A 19,552-nucleotide genomic window follows, 5' to 3' on the forward strand; every position below is an offset into this window, starting at 1 on the left:
TCCAACAAAATTTCTTGATGACTGGGTAATTTGAATTCTCACTCTCATTAGAGCTCACTAAAAGTGCAAAGAGTGACAGCTAACGCATTTATGAAATATTAAGAAGAAAAAAAACAAAACTATAAATAACAAGATGAAAATTGCTAAGCTTTTTAAAATGTTTATTCTTTTTCTATGATGGGTCTTGATTTCCTCTACTTAATTATTAGTAAAAGGGTCTTTAGCAGAGCATGCAACTGAAAAAAGCTTGCATAGATGAAGTGGATATGCCTAAGTCTAGAAGATTCAGCCCATTGGTGGTCCCAGAATAGGGTTTTGGGCTGCAGCTGCATGGAGTTGAAGCCCCCACAGTATAGCATGGTATACCCAAGACATTTTATTCTTATGGTAACTACAGGTGCGTGTGGATGGGTGCGTGTTATTTTTTATTCAGAAACAAGTTAATCCATCACTTTGTGAGATTGAGTATATTGTTGTTAGTTTTAAAATTAAGCAACATCACTTGTAATCACCATTCTATCTTCATGATAAAATTGCAATTTATCTCCCTAAAAATAGGCCAGACTATCTAAACCACCTACATCTCGTGTTAAATGATATTTTCTTGATTATTTGACTATTTTATATTTTCACATAAAGTATTATTGAAAAAGAAATGGGAAAAGAAATTTAAATTTTTTTTTTTTCATTAACTACTTCAATAACAAATGATAACAAAGTTTTCCATGTGGCAAATCTACTGAGCAATTTTTTAAAAGTGATGTAGAGCTTCCTAAGACTATTTTTCCCTTTCCTCCTCATCCAATCCTATAGTTTTATCAAAGAACTGGCGCCTTTTTCCCATTGAACTCATGCATAACTCAAGATGTCTAGCAATGACAATTTTACTCTCGATCTTTGATGATATACTACCAGTTATCCTAGTTATGGCTAGGTTAGCCATTCTAATAAGATTGGCAACTCATGTTTCTTCTACGAGAAAAGTTCAAATGTATCCTTCATTGTGGATCCCATATTCTGTTCATTTCTCTCCTCTAAAGAGGACTGAGAAAGAGATATGAGGACTTCGAATTCTTTGTTAGAATATAACATAATTAGTGATATGAATGATATAGATTTATATTAAAATTTGTAATCAATTTTTGTATTTATTGAATTTTTATTCATGATATTTAATTAAAATATTTGAATATATATAAGAAAAATTAGAAAAAAATTTTATAAGAACCTAAATACAAATTAGTTCAATAAATATATATATATATTTTTTCTAGTTATGAAAATCGATTCTAATTCTTCTCTATATGGAGATTTTCCTCAACACACTAATCTGTATAGGAATTGGACTTCTACAAGAAGTCGGAGTCCTATACTCCCTCTCAAGCTGGTTTGAATATCTTGAACAAACCAAACTTAGAACTCAATTCTTTGAAAGTCTTTTTAGGTAATGCCTTGGTGAAAATATCCGCAGTTTGATAGCAAAAGTGAATGTGCCAAAAGGATAGTACTCCTGGCTGTATTTTCTCTTTAGCAAAATGTCTATCAATCTCCACATGCTTACTTCAATTATGATGAATTGGGTTCTTATACCCTCTGAAGAGTGAATTCTCAATTCATCCAATACTCTTATAGCCACATTTTTTCGCAATTACCACATGTTAAAACTCTAAACTCAGCCTCAGTACTATTCTATGATACCACTTACTGCTTTTTGCTTCTCCAATTAACTAGCTTTCCCTAGACATATATACAATATCTGGATGTGAATCTTATATCAATTATAGAACCAGCCCATTTTGCATTGGTAAATATTTTAATTTCTTGACTTCTGTTTTTCTTGAAAAATAATCTTTATCTAGCTGTCATTTTTAAATATTTGAAAATCCGAAATATTATCTTCACAAGTTCTTCAGTCAGATTATTCATGAATTGACTTACCACACTAATAACAAAACTGATATTTGGTCCAGTATGTGAGAAGTAAATCAAATTACCCACTAGACATTGGTATCTTTCTTTATCAATTAGAGTACTATCAATTTTACTTCCCACTTTAATTTCGGAATCGATGAGTGTGTCTATAGACTTGCATCAAACAATTCCAGTCTCTTTTAGAAGATCCAACACATTTTTTCTAAAAAATTGAGATTCCTTTTTTTGATCTAACGATTTTCATTCCCAAAAAATATTTGAAATTTCCTATATCTTTAATCTCAAATCCTTTAACTAAGACCTTCTTTAGTCCATGTATCTCCTTTGCATCACTCCCTGTAATTATTACATTATCAACATATACGATAACAACTGTCCTTTTTCCTAAAGGATCAAATTTGACAAATATAGTATGATTTATTGGGCATTGATTATATCAAAATCTCTTGATTGTTTTTAGGAATTTTTCGAACCATACTTTTAGAAATTGTTTGAGTCTATATAAGGAGTTTTGAGTCTGCAGACATTTCTGTTAGTAACTTGACTTTCAAAGTCTCGTGATATCTCCATATAGACTTTTTCCTCCAGTTCTCCATTAAGACTTGACTTTCATTGTAAAAGTACATCAATTGTCAAAATTTACATACTCTATATAGACTACGTTACCCTATAAAAATCTCTAAACCGTTTGTTATGTTATATGGTGATATTAAGGAGACATCTAGAATCAACAATATTACTGACAGTAGATTGTTTATATTATTTGTGAATAATCATACAAGAATCATACTGCCTTGTAAAGCTTGTAAACCGTTTATCGTATGGTACATAGTGATATTTAGAGGCCATCTAAAATCAACAATTTATTGGTACTACATAGTTTATATCCTTCGTAGAACATGGCTACTCTTCATAAAAGAATCAAAAGTTGGTCATATATACAGAAAATTCAACATGGACCAAACTCAATTTCAGACAAAAATACAAGTGTCGAAGACGGACAATGTAAAAGAATACTTTAAAAAAGAGTTGGATATGTATCTTGAAAAAATGGAATTGTTTCTTAGAGTTCATGTGTTGATAATTTTCAACAAAATAAGAAAATCGAAAGGAAGAATAGACGTCTCTTGCAAGTTGTCTGGTGTCTCGTGTTCACAATTCAAGTTCAATAAGTTTCAAGGGAGAGACTGTTCTAACTGCAACATACCTTATCAATAAAATATCTTCTCATATCCTTGAGTTTCAAAAACATACCAAGTTATGCTACATACTTTCCTACCAATCAATTTCTATCTATCTTACTTATCAAAGTCTTTGGTTATTCATTTTGTTTACATACACAACCATCATGGAAATAAACTAGACCTCAATCAATAAAATAAATCTTTATTGGGCATTTATCAAACCAAAAGGGATATAAGTGTTATTCACCAGTCACTGAAAAGTTCTATAACTCCATGAATGTTACCTTTCATGAAAATCAATCATACAACAAAATTGGTATTCAGGGGAAGAAGAATACACAAGAATCCTAATTTTGGGACTCTACTATTGAATATTTTCATCCTCCTCCATTAAACTTATTCATTCTCTAAAATACATAGAACAAGATGAGACACTTGTACTTGAACCTACTCACCCTGAAGAGAATTGAGAGGAAAATATTCTGTTTCTTATTTTCTTTGATGAATGATTCACATATATATACAATTATGCTGCTTCTAACAACTTAATAAATTCTAGAGAAATCCTAACAAAATTATGGGGAGGAAATCCGTTGGTGACACCCTCCATTCACACAAAACAGAATGTACAACTCATATAACAAACAAAAATAACAACTGTAAATAAATGTATTTAATCCTAATTTATTCTTCTAATTATTTACTTTCTACACTCCTCAATTTAGTTTACGTATATGTTGAGTAAACCTACATTGGATATTATGTCGTCAAAAGTTCTCTTGAGAAGAGCTTTCGTTAGAATATCTGCGATCTGTTGATTTGTTGGAATGTGTATCAGAGTTATAGTCTCATCTTCCAATTTTTCTTTAATGAAATGACGGTCGATCTCCACATGTTTGGTTCTATCATAATATACTGGATTTTTGGCCATACTGATTATTGATTGGTTGTCGCACCATATTTTTATAGGTATATTGTTGAGAACTTTTAATTATTCGAGCATTCTCTTTAACCATACACCTTCACAAATACCATGAGCAAGCGCTCTAAATTCAGATTCTGCACTGTTGCGAAATACAACTAACTATTTCTTGGTTCTCCAAGTAAGCAGGTTACCCCAAACATAGGTACAATATCCTGATGTAGATCTCTTGTCATCTGTAGAATCTGCCCAATCCGCATCAGTGTAGATTTCAATACATTTTCTGTCTGTCTTCTGAAAGAATAAACCGTGTCCTGGAATCATCTTGAGATACCTCAGAATCCGAAACACAGCACTCATGTGATCTTTAGTTGGCTAATGTATGAACTGACTTACAGTGCTTACTGCAAAACTAATGTCTGATCTGGTGTGAGCTAAGTAAATAAGTTTCCCAACAAGTCTCTGGTATCTCCCTTTGTCAACCATTTTATCACTGATTCTGGATCCAAGTTTGATAACTGAATCTATGAAGGTGTCAGCAGACTTGCTTCCTAGCATCCCAGTCTCTTATAGGAGATCCAGAATGTACTTTCGTTAAGAAACTAAAATCCCCTTTATGGATCTAGTCACTTCCATACCGAGGAAGTACTTCAGTACCCCAAGATCTTTTATTTCAAATTCTTTGATCAGGAATTCTTTGAGTTTCTGAATCTCCTCAAGGTGATCTCCTGTAAGAATGATATCATCAACGTATACAATCAAAATAGCTTTCTTACCTGAGATGCAGTATTTGACAAACAATATATGATCGGATTGACATTGTTTATATTCTTTATGCTTTACAGCTCTTGTGAATCTGTTAAACTATGCCCTTGTAAATTGTTTTAGGTCACAAAGTGATTTTTTTAATTTATACACTTTTTGAGGATTGTCTGTTAATTCGAATTCTGGTGGTATATACATATACATCTCTTCTTCCAAATTGCCATTAAAGAATGTATTCTTTACAGCTACTTGACACAGTGACCAGTCAAGGTTAGATGCAAGTGAGATGAGTACCCAAGTAGTATTGTGCTTGGCAACTGGTGCAAACGTCTCCTGATAGTCTACACTATATGATTGTGTATAGTCTTTGACTACCAGGCGAGCCTTAAACCGATTCACACTCCCATCTGGATTATATTTGGTTGTAAAAACCCATTTGCATCCTACTTGACGCTTTCCTGCAGGAAGATCAGTTAGTTCTCATGTCTCATTCTTTTCAAGTGCCTTGATCTCATCTAGGACAACTAACTTCCATTCTGGAATTTCCAATGCCTCATGTATTGTTCTGGGTTCTGGTGAGCTGCTGTCTATCCTGCGCACAAAAGCATGATATTCCGAGGATAATTTCTCCAATGAAACATAGTCCTGTATAGGATGTTTGGTGCATGTCCGAGTACCCTTTCTCAAAACAATAAGAATATTATAATCAACGAAATCAAGAGTTGGTACAGAAATTACATTACCCGGATTAGCAGTGGATTCATGGCAGTGCTTGGATGATTCAGGTGTTTTTCCTTTATTTCTTCTCGTATAGACACGTAGCTCAGTAGTTGCAGGTAATGTGCTTTTTGTAACTGGTTTTGCTTCTGATTTCTTTTGTGAGGTTTCGGGTTCAGTCTCCAGGAAATGTTTGTCTAGTGATGGATTTTGTGGGTAGAGAGGAGGTACACTCACATCCCACAACTGATATTCTTGAATGAATGTCTCCCCCTGAATATTAATAGTAGGATAAAACGGTTGGTTCTCAAAAGATGTAACGTTCCTTTTATTATAAAAACGGCGGGTTTCCGGAACTAGACATTTGTATTCTTTTTTATTTGCAGAGTGCCCAACAAAAATACACTTTATTACTCTTGGGTCTAATTTTCCACGAAAATATTTATGAACATGGACATATGTTGAACAATTAAAGACTTTAAATGGCAAAGTGTTTAAGATGTGTGAATCAGAAAAAAGTTTTGAGAGAATAGTATAAGGTGATTGAAACTGTAGAATACAGGAGGGCATCCGATTAATCAAATAGGTAGCTAAAAGAACAGCCTCTCCCCAAAAATATTTTGGTACATAAGTGGTGAACATGAGTGATCTGGCAATCTGAAGAATATGTCTGTTTTTCCTATCGGCTATGCCGTTTTGCTGTGGAGTATGAATACAGGAGCTTTGATGAATAACGGCATGTTCAATACAGTATTTTTCAAGAGTATTTTCAAAATATTCGCAAGTATTGTCGGATTTCAATACTTGGATGGTAGTATGAAATTGGGTTCGAATCATTATATGAAATTTTTTAAACAGGGATCCCACTTCAGATTTTTCCTTCATGAGAAATCCCAAGTGATTCTTGTATGATCATCAATAAAAGATGTAAACCACCTAGTTCCGAAAATGTTGGAAACCCTACAAGGGCCCCAAACATCACTGTGAATTAATACAAATGGTTTAAACAGTTTGTATAGCAGGTTAGGAAATGAACTTCGAGTATGTTTAGAAAATTGGCGAACTTTACACTGTACTGAAACTGAATCTTTTTCTTTAAATAATAATAGGAACATCTTTTTCAAGTACATAAAGTTTGGATGTTCTAGTGTATAGTGCCACAACATAATATCATGGTCATTATTTGCGAAAATAGAAACAGAGCTTTCACATACTTCATTGTGGGCTTGTCTTTTAAAAGGGTAGACTTGAAGCAAATATAATCATGAGCTTATCCTAGCACTGCCAATCGTCCTCCTCGAGTCTAAGTCTTGAAAATTACACATATTAAAAATAAATTTCGCAGCACATTTCAAATCTTCACATAACTTGCTGGCAGACAACAAATTACAATTCAAATTTGGAACATGAAAAACTAAACAGATAGTCAAATTTGGAGACAAATTTACGGAACCCATTCCAGCCACTTTTGAGAGAGAACCATCTACAATTCTGATTGAAAAATTTTCTTCACATTTTCTGTAATTTTGGAACATTGAGACATCTCCACTCATATGATTAGATGCTCCAAAATCTACCACTCACACTTGTCTTTTTTCTGAAAAAAACAGATAAGACAAGAATATTACCTTTATGTGCCATAGAGGCACTAACCGGGTGAGATTTCTTGGACAAAATATATTAGAGGGCTTTCAACTGTTCAGGGATAAATGGGTCTTTTTCCACTACATCAGAAATTACCTCCTCAGCCATCATGTGATTCCCTTGATGCTTGCTGGAGGTCTCTATCTTCGATGTCTTCCACTCACTCGAAGGTGGTTTCCAGTCGCTTGGCTTGCCGTGAAGCTTCCAGCAATGATCCCAAGTGTGCCCTAGCTTTCGACAGTGATCGCACCAAGGCCTTTTCTTCGTTCGACTGTCAATCGCTCGAGTTGTGAGAGCTAAAGAATTTTCAATCGGGTGAGGTTGGTCAATCTCTCCCATCATGACCTTCCGACGACTCTCCTCGCATCGAACCTCAGAAAATGCTTCCCGAAGACTCGACAAAGGCTTAGTGCTCAGAACATGTCCCCGAATCTCATCGAGATTTTTGTTCAACCCTAGCAGGAATTTGAAAACCCACTTTTCTTCCACGAATGCTCTGAAATTTTTTGCGTCCTCGAAGGCATCCATCTGCTGCCAACTTCGACTAAGGATACTGTAATACTGAGTGACACTAAGTTCTCCTTGCCTAAGATCATGGAGAGTTGACTCGATTTCGAATATTGCAGAGGTATTTTCCTTATTGGAGTAGAACTCCAATGCTGCCTTTCCGATTTCGTGGGCAGTTTCATAAAGAAGGAAGTTCTCTCCGATTTCAGGAGTCATTGAGGTGATAAGCCAGGACATGACCATGCTGTCTTCAATCTCCTAGGTTTGTGCATTTGAATCGGACGTTGGAGGAAGCACGAGCTCGCCAATGAGGTGCCCATAACACCCTCTTCCTCGGATGAAAAGGCGGACAGACAATGACCATTGAAGGAAGTTGCTACCGTTGATTTTATGTCCTCTAATACAAGATGATGGTAGCTCACTCACAACTCTGTTTGTTGCTGTGTGGTAATAAGAACCAGAGGAAACTTCTGGTGGAGAGGATGGGAGCTCACCTGATGCCATTTCTGATTACGGCTCAGCAGGGTTTGATTTCTACTTGGATCAGGTATGCTCTGATACCATGAAGAGAATTTGAAAGGAAAATATTCTACTTCTTATTTTCCTTAATGAATGATTCACATATATATACAATTCTGCTGCTTCTAACAATCTAATAAATTCTAGAGAAATCCTAACAAAATTATGGGGAGGAGGAAATCTGTTGATGACACCCTCCATTTACACATAACAGAATGTACAACTCATATAACAAACAAAAATAACAGCTGTAAATAAATGTATTTAATCCTAATTTATTCTTTTAAATATTTATTTTCTACACACTCACTGAAAAACCTAAACTTCGACTTTACACCAAAAGGAACAAGAACCAAAAAGAGAAAGAATCACAACCACCTGATCAAATTCATGAATCCAATCCGGATCCAAATCCAGCATCACTGAATATTTCAAGTAATTTAAAGGTTCATATCTCTCCCTTAATAATCTGTATGATGATAGACCCATTGTTTTAAGAAAACAAAAAAGAGCATGCAATAATACCATGAAAATTTATAATCAAAATTGCTGTTTATTGAATTTTTATATATGATACTTAATTTACAATATCTGAATCTATATAGAGCAAAATAAAGAGAGTTTTAGTAAGAAACTAAATGTAAATTAGTATCATAAAAGGAAAAAATATTCTAATTATGGAAGTTAAATATGATTCTTCTTTATAGGAAAATTTCCTTGAAAAGACTAATCCATATAGGAATTGGACTTCTACATGAAGTCGGATTCCTACATTAAATTCTTAAGAGAATTTGTCACCAAACTCAATTACCTCACTTGTTATTAAAGCTTGAGATCTTAGCTCAAACCTTGGAAGCTTCAAGCCCCAATCATCTTGCCAATTATCCACACTATGTCATTTCCTACCAATTCTTATTTATAGTGGCCTAACCATCAGTATTCATGTGCAGTCTTGTTTGCTCGTGAGTGAGAATATTAGAATACAATATAAATGGCAACCTGGGCCACTTCCTGCGAACTTAAACTATTTAGGGAATTGGTCACCTAATTCGATTATTTTACTCTTTAACTTAAATAGAAAGGATTTGGGAGATACCAGTTTCCTCCTGTTTATCTGCCAATGCTGTAGTTGTTCAAGTGGGCTTTTCCAACGCCTTCCACCACGACTTCCCGGAAGGCTTCCATCAACATCCATTGATTCATTCAAGTTCTCATCGTGCAATGGTTCATTCTCGTTTATAGCAGACAAATTTCTACAATCAAGTGGCTTGCAAAGACCAAAATCAGAAAGCTTCATATGCCCACTTTTATCAAGTAGAAGGTTGTCAGGTTTTATATCTCTGTAGTAAAAGGTATACAGTTGTTTAGGAAGTTGCTGTACAAAATGCTCATGCAACTATAATTAGGAAAACTTACAGAAACACCATTGAGGTTCCACATTAATTTCAAACATATCCTCTCTCTATGTATATATACATACATATGTATATGTTGTATTTATGTATGTACATATGTATAAGAGTGTTGTGCGTGTGTGCTGTGTGTGTTTGTATTCACATTCCACAAAACATCATTCTGCCTAATATAGAGTGGGGTCTCTATAATTGACAAAAGGCCTTTAATTATTTTTATTGGTTTTCCGTTTTAACTATTATGCATTTCAAGAAAGCACGCTGAAACCTCAAAGATATTTTTATCTTCATGTCAAAAAGAGGAATATACCTATGAATGTAGTTATGTTTATGAATAGATTCTATAGCCAAAACACTTTGAGCAATGTAAAATCTAGCCACAGTTTCAGTCAGAGTCTCTTCTCTAATCAGCAAAGTCATCATGTCACCTCCAGGCAGATATTCCATAATTAGGTACAGATAATCAGCGTCTTGGAAGGAATAGTAGAGTTTCACAATGCAATGACTGCCAACTTCTGCTAGCAAATTTCTCTCCGCCCGAACATGTTCAACCTATAGGCTTACACAATCAATGAGCACAAATAAATTCAAATACGAGGTACACGCAGGATAAAGTACAGAAAAAAGATGGTGCCTCCTTAAATAACATGTTTATTCAAGATCATCAAGAGTACTTGTTACAGATTGCTGAAATTTGATGGAAAACATTTTTCTGATACTAAACCGGTAAAAGAATCAGCCAAATTACAACTTCCAAGCATCAATGAGATCATAATGCATCTTAAAATTGAAAATTTTCTTTAGAAAAATAATAATAAATTTATGCATAGGAGAAATCTGCTACAAAATTGTAGGTGCATACAGGCAATTACATAGTCTTGATATCCATAAGATTTTTACAAGAATTATTCCAGACTATTTTCCAGTAATTTACCAATTGTGACCATCCATGACAGGAAATGATAGTTGAGACTTGAGTTATTAATTTTATGAATTATATAAATGTGTTATTTATAACCTTATAAGACACTAATTATATGATGAATAAATTTAATAACAGACTAAAAATAAGAGTATATTTATCCTTGTACCCACTGCAAGCTATTCAAGGTAACATATAGAGATTGGATTGCAAGTCATTGAACCTTGTAGAAGAAAAGTCCCTTAGTGAAAAGTTAGCTAACTGATATTGACTGGCAACAAATCGTACTACTAATTGAATTTCTTGTATTTTCCTCAAACAAAATGAATATCTATGTTAATATTCTTAAAATGAGTATGATTAGCTGGATTAGAAGCCATATAAACAATTCTGACATTGTCACAGAAAATAAGATAGGATGAAGCAAAATGAAGCTCCCTGAGCATGTATTATAACCACGATAAGTCAAACTGCCCGACAAACAGCAAGAGACTTGGCCTCAGCATCGAGATGATAAATTATAGTTTGCTTCTTAGAACACCAAAAGATCAAATTGGTACAAAAAAAATGTAATATCTTCTGGTAGACCTACAGATATGAAGGCATCCTACCTAGTTTGCCACCAATTATCTTAATAAATGCACAGGGGATTCAAAGTAAACTAAGGTTATAGTGTAGAATGTTTGTATATAGCGTAATATACGTTTTTCAACAAAAAATATGGTCCTCATGAGATTCATGCATGGCTGGCAAACTTGGTTGACAGTAAAGGAAATCTAGAAGAAGTTAGGGTAAAATATTTCGAAACTCCAACGCTATGATATAAAGAACATCTGAAATTAGTGAACTAGAGTCTTTACCAATATGACCATGAGACTAGACAAAGATAGCTAGAGACTTACAGTCGTACCATGTCGATGCAATAAATGATAGTATACTTGCTTTAGTCAAGAACAAAGCAATCCTTATCACGAGAAAATTTGCCATCCAAAAAGTAATGAAGAATACCAGCATCAATTATTAAAAGAATATTTTTCAAGGTGACTAGCATTGCCATAAATAAAAAACATTTAATTTATACAGTCTGTATATTTTATATCTTTCCATAATTAGATTATATACCTGTACCTAGAAAGATATCAACTTTGATTATTGTAATTTATTTTAAATTAGCTTTTTTAACTTTTGTACATTCACTTATTTATTCAATGAAAGAAGGGCAAAAAGACATCAAGCCATCCAATCAAAATTCTTTTAAATCAAAAGTTATCATGGTATCAAAGTCTTGTTCATAAAGTTTTATGATTTTTTAATTGTTCTTGGTATTATTGGAGTTTTAGGATACTACAAATTATAAATCTTCATCTGTGTGATTTTTTGTCAACAACAAAACAATTTTTTGCTTTTTTTGGTTGAGGTTGCAGATCAAGTTTGGGTGGAGTAGAAACTCACGTATTTTGGTAATCTTTCAGCTATATTATGTTACTTATCTCTCCATATTTGAGTTAATTTTGAATTGTTTATATAGTGAAAACGTCTGATAATTCTTTATTTAAATTTTGACTTGTTGATTCTGCCGTATCAAATCACATGACTGGTTCAGTTAATTTGTTGAAAAATGTTCGCCCATATCATGATTCAGAACTTATTCAAGTTGAAAATTGCAACAATCTATCCATTACTACGGTTGGTGATATTACTCCAATTTTTAACAATATCTACCTATCATTTGAATTTTTTGATAATTTTCTTTCAGTTGGTCAGATAGTTAATAATAACTATGATGTACATTTCTCTCGTGATAGTTGTTGTGTGTAGGATCAAGTATTGGGAACGATGATCGCAACGGAGCCTAAAATTGGATGTTTGTTTCCTCTGCATATTTTCATTCCTAATAATATTTTCTTAACTTGTTCTATTATGATTTATAATAGTAAGGTGTGGCACAAACTTTTGGCACACCCCAATTCGACTGTAATGTCTTATTTGTTGAATTTTGAGTTATTAGGCAGTAAAGATCAATTCTCTTATCTTTCTTTTAATTGTGCAAATTGTAAATTGGGAAGACCAAAATTCTTCCATTTCCTATTGCTGGTAGTCATACAGATAAATACTTTGAAATTATTCATAATGATGTATGGAGAATCAAACCTATTATTTCTCATGCATTTATAAGTATTTTGTGACATTTATTGATGACCATAGTCGGTTTACTTGAATTTATTTTTTTTGTTCCAAATCTGATGTCTTTTTAATTTTTAAGACTTTTATTTCATTTGTTGAAACTCAATTTCTGCTGCTATTAAAATTCTTCAATCTAATTCTGGTGGAGAATATATGTTTAATCCGTTTCATAGATTTCTAAATGAAAAAGATATCTTCTCACAACGTTCTTACACACTTTAACAAAATGGCGTGGTGGAGTGAAAAAATCATCATCTTTTAGAAGTTACTCGTACATTGTTACTTGAATCTTCTATTCCATCTTAGTTTTGGATAAAAGCCAACAACTTATCTTATTAACAGACTACTTTCTCAAACTCTAAATTTGAAGTCTCTTTATTTTCTTCTTTATCAACAGCATCCTCACTATTGGCATCTATATATGTTTGGTTATATTTGTTTCGTTCACTTGCCCCCTCATGAACGCCATAAACTTTCTGCTCAATCTGTCAAATGTGCATTTTTAGAATACAGTATAAATCACAAAGGTTTTACTTGTTATGATTCTTCTTCCAAGAAGCTTCATGTTTCTCGTAATGTCATTTTCTTTGAAAATCAATTTTTCTTTCCCACTCATGATTAGTTATTCCCTGATCTAGTTATTCTTGCTAGTTTTGATGATTTGTCTTCTTCTCCTAATTGGTTCAAGCCTGGGTATGTGTATGAATGACATCCTTCACAACTCCCCTTTCCAAATATAGATACGCCATCTAATCCTACACCACCACCCTTGAAATGCTCCACCAGAATCTCCTGTCCTCCTAATTGGCATGGTTCTTATCATACATCATTTAGTGCTATTTTATCTTCTATTACAGTTCCATCTTCTTACTCACAAGTAGTTAAGCATGAGTATTGGCAGCAAACAATGCAAGAGGAACTTCAAGCTTTTCAGGATAATTATACTTGGGACATTATTCCATGTCCACCTACAGCCAAACCTATTTAGATGTAAGTGGGATTACTCACTCAAACTTTATTTTGATGGGACTCTTGAGCGTTATAAGACTAGGTCAATTGCCCTTAGCAATCAACAAGAATATGGGGTGGATTTTGAGGAAACATATACTCCTATGGCTAAAATGAATACTGTGTGAACAATTCTTGCAATTGCTACTTCACAGGGTTCACCACTTAAACAAATGGATGTCAAAAATGTTTTTCTACATAGTAATCTCAAATAGAATATCTATATGACACCTCCTCTCGGTTTACTCTCTTTATCTACTTTTTAAGTTTGTAAGTTGAATTACTCATTGTATGATTTAAAACAAGCTCTCCATGCATGGTTTGAGAAATTTTGATTTATCTTACTTCAATTTAAATTTGTGTAAAGTCAATATGACTTTTCTTTATTCTTGCATAAAACTTCTATAGGAATTGTGCTTTTGCCGGTTTATGTTGATAATATTGTTATCAGGGAACAAATTCTTTATTGATTACTCAACTTCAGCATCCTCTTCGCGATTCATTTCATATGAAGGATCTTGGTCAGCTTACATATTTCTTAGGGTTAGAAGTTTATTTTAACTATTCCAGTAAATTCTTACATCAACCTAAATATGCTCAAGACTTAATTTCTTTGGCTGGCCTTTAGAATTCATCAATTGATACTCCCGTGGAAATAAATGTTAAAGTACCATACGGATGAGGTAGAACTACTTTCTAATTTATCTTTGTACCAACAATTAGTAGGGAGCTTAAACTACTTAACTATTACTACACCTAACATCTCCTTTACTGTCCAACAAGTTAGTCAGTTTTTGTACTCTCCGCGAAATCTTCACTTGGCTACAATTCATTGCATCATCAAATATTTTCGTGGTTTTCCATGTCAAGGTTTATTCTTTCCTGTTGGATCTTCTATGCAACTTAATGCTTTTAGTGACGCGAATTGGGATAGTATCTAAATACTCAATGGTTTGTCACAGGTTAGTGTATGTTTTTTGGGAATTCCTTGATATAATGAAAGAGTAAGAAACAAGATTGGGTTTCCAAATCTTTCACCGAATCTGAGCATCGTGTCATGTCTGTTGCATGCTCTAAGATTACTTGGCTTAGAAAGTTGTTGACTAAGCTTGAGTTCCCTTAATCTGCTCCTACTCCTCTTCATGCAGATAATACAAGTGTTATGCAGATTGCTACTAATCCAGTCTACCATAAGCATACCAAGCATATTGAAATGGATTGCCATTATATTCGAGAAGTTGCCTGTAATCATGTTATGTCTCTTCCACATGTTTTCACAACTTTACAGATTGCTAATGTATTTACTAAATCACTTACTCGACAACGTCATCAATTTTTAATTGACAAATTGATACTTCTTGATCAGTCAGCATCAATTTGAGGGAAGATGTTGTCATAGATAAAAAGCATTTAATTTGTACAACCTGTATATTTTATATTTTTTCTATAATTAGATTATATAGTTATAGCTAGAGAGATATCAGTCTTGATCATTGTAAATTACTTTAAATTAGTTTTTTTTTTCTTCTGTACATTCACCTATCTATTCAATGAAAAAAATGTTGAAAGACATCAAGTCATTCAATCAAAATTCTTCTAAATAAGAAGTTATCAATAATGACTGTATCAAGTCACTAGAAGTTGTCAAAACAATATTATCATCAAGATTGTAGCCATATGAGAGTCATGCTTGTAGATAAACATATACATGTACGCACGACTTTAAGGTGAAGGTTTGAATTTAAAAAAAAATGTCAAGCTTTGAAACCAAGCTCAGGCTTGTTTAAGACCATAAATAGTCTTTTTCAATATAGAGAAATCTGAAAGATATTCAGAATTCTCAAATTCCATAGGCTGTTTTGCGCAGACTTCTTTAATAACACCAAACAGAAAAACATTTTTGACATCAAATTGATGAAAATGGCCAGCAATGAGAAACAATAACGAAAAAGAATTATGAATTGTTGAAAAATTGACAACCAGAGTATAAGTTTCATTATAATCGATGTCAGGTTGTTGATGAAAACCTTGAGCAACCAATGAAGCTTTATAACGCTCTAGAGAACCATCAACTTTTTGTTTGACCTGATAGACCCAATGACATCAAACAATATTAGCATGGTGGAGGAAAACAAGTTTTCATTTATTATTAGCACGAAGAGCATCAAATTCAGCTGTTATTGCCTGTCTCCTTTGGCGGAACTTAACATCCTATGCATAGAATTTAAGTTCTTCAAGAAAATTGGAGGAGAAAACAGTAGTGACAAGAAAACTATCTTTGAATTTAGGCTTAAAATAACCTATGCAGCTTCAACTCAACACTAGATGAGAGTAGGGAATAAGAAACTAGAAGAAATAAGCATTAGGGGGCACAAGGGAAGTGACTGATGAAATCTAAGCAATGAATTTTATTTTCTTTTTGCAGAAAAAGAGAAAATAAGAGATTTTAGTTTGGAAACCATAACTTGCGAGGCTGGATTTATAATTAATGACTGGAGATGATGAATACCAAAAGAAATGGAAGAGCCCTGTAATTAAGAGGTAAATCAAGGACAATAACTGATGATAATATTGATAGAGCAACCAAATCGTCATCATAGTAAAAATCTTACTCACAGAAAACATGTCAAGAAATAATAACCTTTTGAGTCTCAATATTAAACTAACAACAACCTTTGTAATTATCCAAATATCCAATAAAAATACACTTAATGGATTGAAAACTTAATTATCAGCAATCTAAGAAGATAAGTTCAGATAACAAGTATAACCAAACACTCGCAGATCATTATATTTCTGGTGCTTGTTCTAAAGAAGCTCAAACAGAACTGAATAGAGGGCAAACAAAACTTGTTAACAAATGTACAACAGTTTTAAGAGTTTCTACCCAAAAAATGGTTGGCCCAAAAAATACCTGAAGAAATAAAAGGGATCCTGTAATTAAGAAGTAAATCAAGGACAATAACTAATGATAAAGTTGATAGAGCAACCAGATCATCATCATAGTAAAAATCTTACTCACATAAAACATGTCAATAAATAATAACCTTTTGAGTCTCAACATTAAAGTAAAAATAACCTTTGTGATCATCAAATATCCAATAAAAACAAATTTAATGGATTGAAAATTCAATTATCAGCAATTTAGGAAGATAAGTTCAGATAACATGTATAACCAAACACTCGCAGACCATTATATTTAGGGTGCTTGTTATAGAGAAGCTCAAACAAAACTGAATAGAGGAACGAAAATTGTTAACAAATGAACAACAGTCCTAAGAGCTTCTACCCAAAAAAATGGTTGGCACAAAAGCTTGAAGAAGTATGCATAGACCACATTGATGATGGTTCTACGCATATATTCAGTCAGACAAGAAATATTTTGTTGTGAAGTATAAGGATGGGACAGTTTATATGCATGTATTGTTTTGAGCAAAGTTCTAAATTTTATTGTTGACAAATTCACCACCACCATCACATTGAAATTGTTAAATCTTGCGCCTAAGCAGGTGAATAAATAACTAGGAAAGCTAAAAAAATATCATAGGCTTGAAATTTTCTCTGCATGGAAACACCCATGTAGAGTAAAAACATCCATCCAAGACTGAAACGTAGGAAAGAGTAGGAGAGATCAAACATCTTAATCTATTATTGAACATAAGTCATTTACATTAAGCTTGGAAAACAAGGGCCCAGTGTGTTGCTTTTTAATCAAGACTCAATTAAAAATAATCAACTTACTAATGAAGGATAAATGAGATTATTTCTATATCTAGATAAGACTGGAAAATTGCAATGCCCTAAACTAGGCTGTCAAAATTTATGAGTTGAAGAAATAGCAACATGGACAAATGGAAAAGAAGGAAACTTAGGTTGAAGATGAAAAGGAATATAGATCACCTGTTCAATTATACCTAAGAATAGGTGTCTGATTCTTTAAGTCATTGACACAAAAACCGAAGAGATCAATCTATTGAATATGAGTTATTTTTAGTGATATGCTTAACTGAGATAAGATTAGCAGTAAGAGAAGCCCCCCAAAAAAATTGTTAAGTACAACTTTTAATAGAACAATTGAGAGTATTGTAACCAATGTGAAACACATTGTTAACGAACCCATCTCCAAACATGACTCCAGTGTAATTTGTTGAGGAAAAAAAATCAATAATACTTGGTGCAGCTGTCATATGAGAGGCTACTGTAGTATAAGGCAACTAGGATGTTTCATGGGGCTCTTCTAGTTAAAGAGCATTGAACAACCTATGAATTAAACTAGCCTATGTCAAGAGTTATGTGGATACCTGCCTGAACAGTGAATGACATTCTCAAACAATATGATTATATCCTAAACAAACTTGATATTGAAGACCTGTGGAGAAGCGATTGGAAGGCAAGGCTTCAAGATAGGGACCAAGAATTCCATGTGAAAATAGTTGACGATAACTAGTGGACTAAAGGGCAGGTCAATTGCGACATCTGCCAGACAATCAACCGCGTCTCTTGTAACTAGAAATGAACTACTCCATGACCAGTTTGAGGAGAGTGATTCATGGTAGATGAGATTGTTGAGAAGCCCTTGCAACAACAAAGGCAGAGGAATTTGGTGGCAAGGAAGATTCTTTTTTATGCCATCCAAGACGAACCTCTTGGAGCTATAAGGCAATCTAGAGTTCAATGAAGGAGGATAGTGGTTTCTAGAAACTTTAGGCTAAGAATGAGGTCTTCATAATCAGGGGAAAAACCTTCCAGGATTTGAAGAACCAAATCATCTTCAAATGTGTCACGGCCAATAGACACTAGGGAGTCAAATAGGGCCTTCATCTTCTAGAGGTATGCATCAATCGATCATTCGATAGCAAGCCAAGCATCTGGAGCAGTGAGAGAGACTTTCGGTTTGAAGAGGCTTCAGATGATGCTGGCAAAGACTTGCTTGAATCCGTGAGAAGATTAGAGTATCAATGTTGTTGATGTGATTGAGAATGCCTAGCCTTGAAAAACTTAGAAGAAGAGATGTTTGCAAACCAAATAATGACAAAACCAAGTTGTTTAATAACATCATTTTGATGATGTTATTAAACAACTTGGTTTTGTCATTGATGATGGAAGCTCCAAAAGAAAGATGAGAAACATGAGAAAGTCGAAGGAATTAAGGAAAAAAAGGGGTTAGCTACAGTGGAGGAAGAAGAGAGTCATATTGAGTGATCAAGATTAACGATAGTGAGTGAGACATCAAACTAGAGCTTAGTTCAAAATAACATGGCAAATAGTTATTAAACAGTAGTATGTTGATTAAGGGTAGAGACCTAGGTAGAGAAGAGAGGGAAAGAGATTGATATATAACTTTGAGGATGGAAACAGCAACAGAGGACTTTTAGAAAGCTGATGCAGGTCTTGTGTGGCTTGCCTCCAAAAGATAGAGAACGACTAGAAAGGAGAAGGGAAAAGAGGTCAGAGAGCTTGCACGACTAGAACGATTAAAGGACCAACAGAGAGGGAAGCAGCTCAAGTGAGAGAGAGAGAGAGAGATAAGCAGTACCAACAGAGGACCAACAGGGAAGTGCTTGGGCCAAGTCAACAACGTAAAATCTGATGGAGGAGGCTGGCCACAGGTTTGATGCAGAGAATGTGAGAGAACTTTTCTTTTCTACGTAAACAAGTAGCCCTAGTTAACAATAAGAGAGAAGGAAAAAAGAAAAGGAAAAAAGAGAAATTGTGTGATAGTTCTGATACCATGAGCAGTTATGAACAATTCAAGGGTGATTTATTAATTCCAAGAATGTGATATCTATAGCTTACTAAGCATTAGGTTGTACAACTCTTATCTTACAAGACCCTA

At 33.8% G+C, this 19,552-nt stretch overlaps 1 protein-coding gene across 5 annotated transcripts in view; it reads right to left on the reverse strand.

The window, feature by feature from the left end:
• Positions 1-19,552, reverse strand: part of LOC110817725 (AGC (cAMP-dependent, cGMP-dependent and protein kinase C) kinase family protein) — a 50,355-nt gene that overhangs the window by 27,287 nt on the left and 3,516 nt on the right. For all 5 annotated transcript variants that reach the window (XR_015813727.1, XR_015813726.1, XM_022046381.2 and 2 more), the window contains exons 4-5: positions 9,913-10,154; positions 9,287-9,530 (exon numbers count right to left, since the gene is read on the reverse strand). Coding sequence is in view for 3 of the 5 variants with exons in the window: in XM_022046381.2 (XP_021902073.1) it covers positions 9,287-9,530; positions 9,913-10,154 (486 nt within the window). In the remaining 2 variants the exon portion in view is untranslated. The remainder of the gene's footprint in view (positions 1-9,286; positions 9,531-9,912; positions 10,155-19,552) is intronic.

This window comes from Carica papaya, chromosome 7 (assembly GCF_054855325.1).
Source record: "Carica papaya isolate Zhongbai chromosome 7, ASM5485532v1, whole genome shotgun sequence".
Classification (NCBI taxonomy): domain Eukaryota; kingdom Viridiplantae; phylum Streptophyta; class Magnoliopsida; order Brassicales; family Caricaceae; genus Carica; species Carica papaya.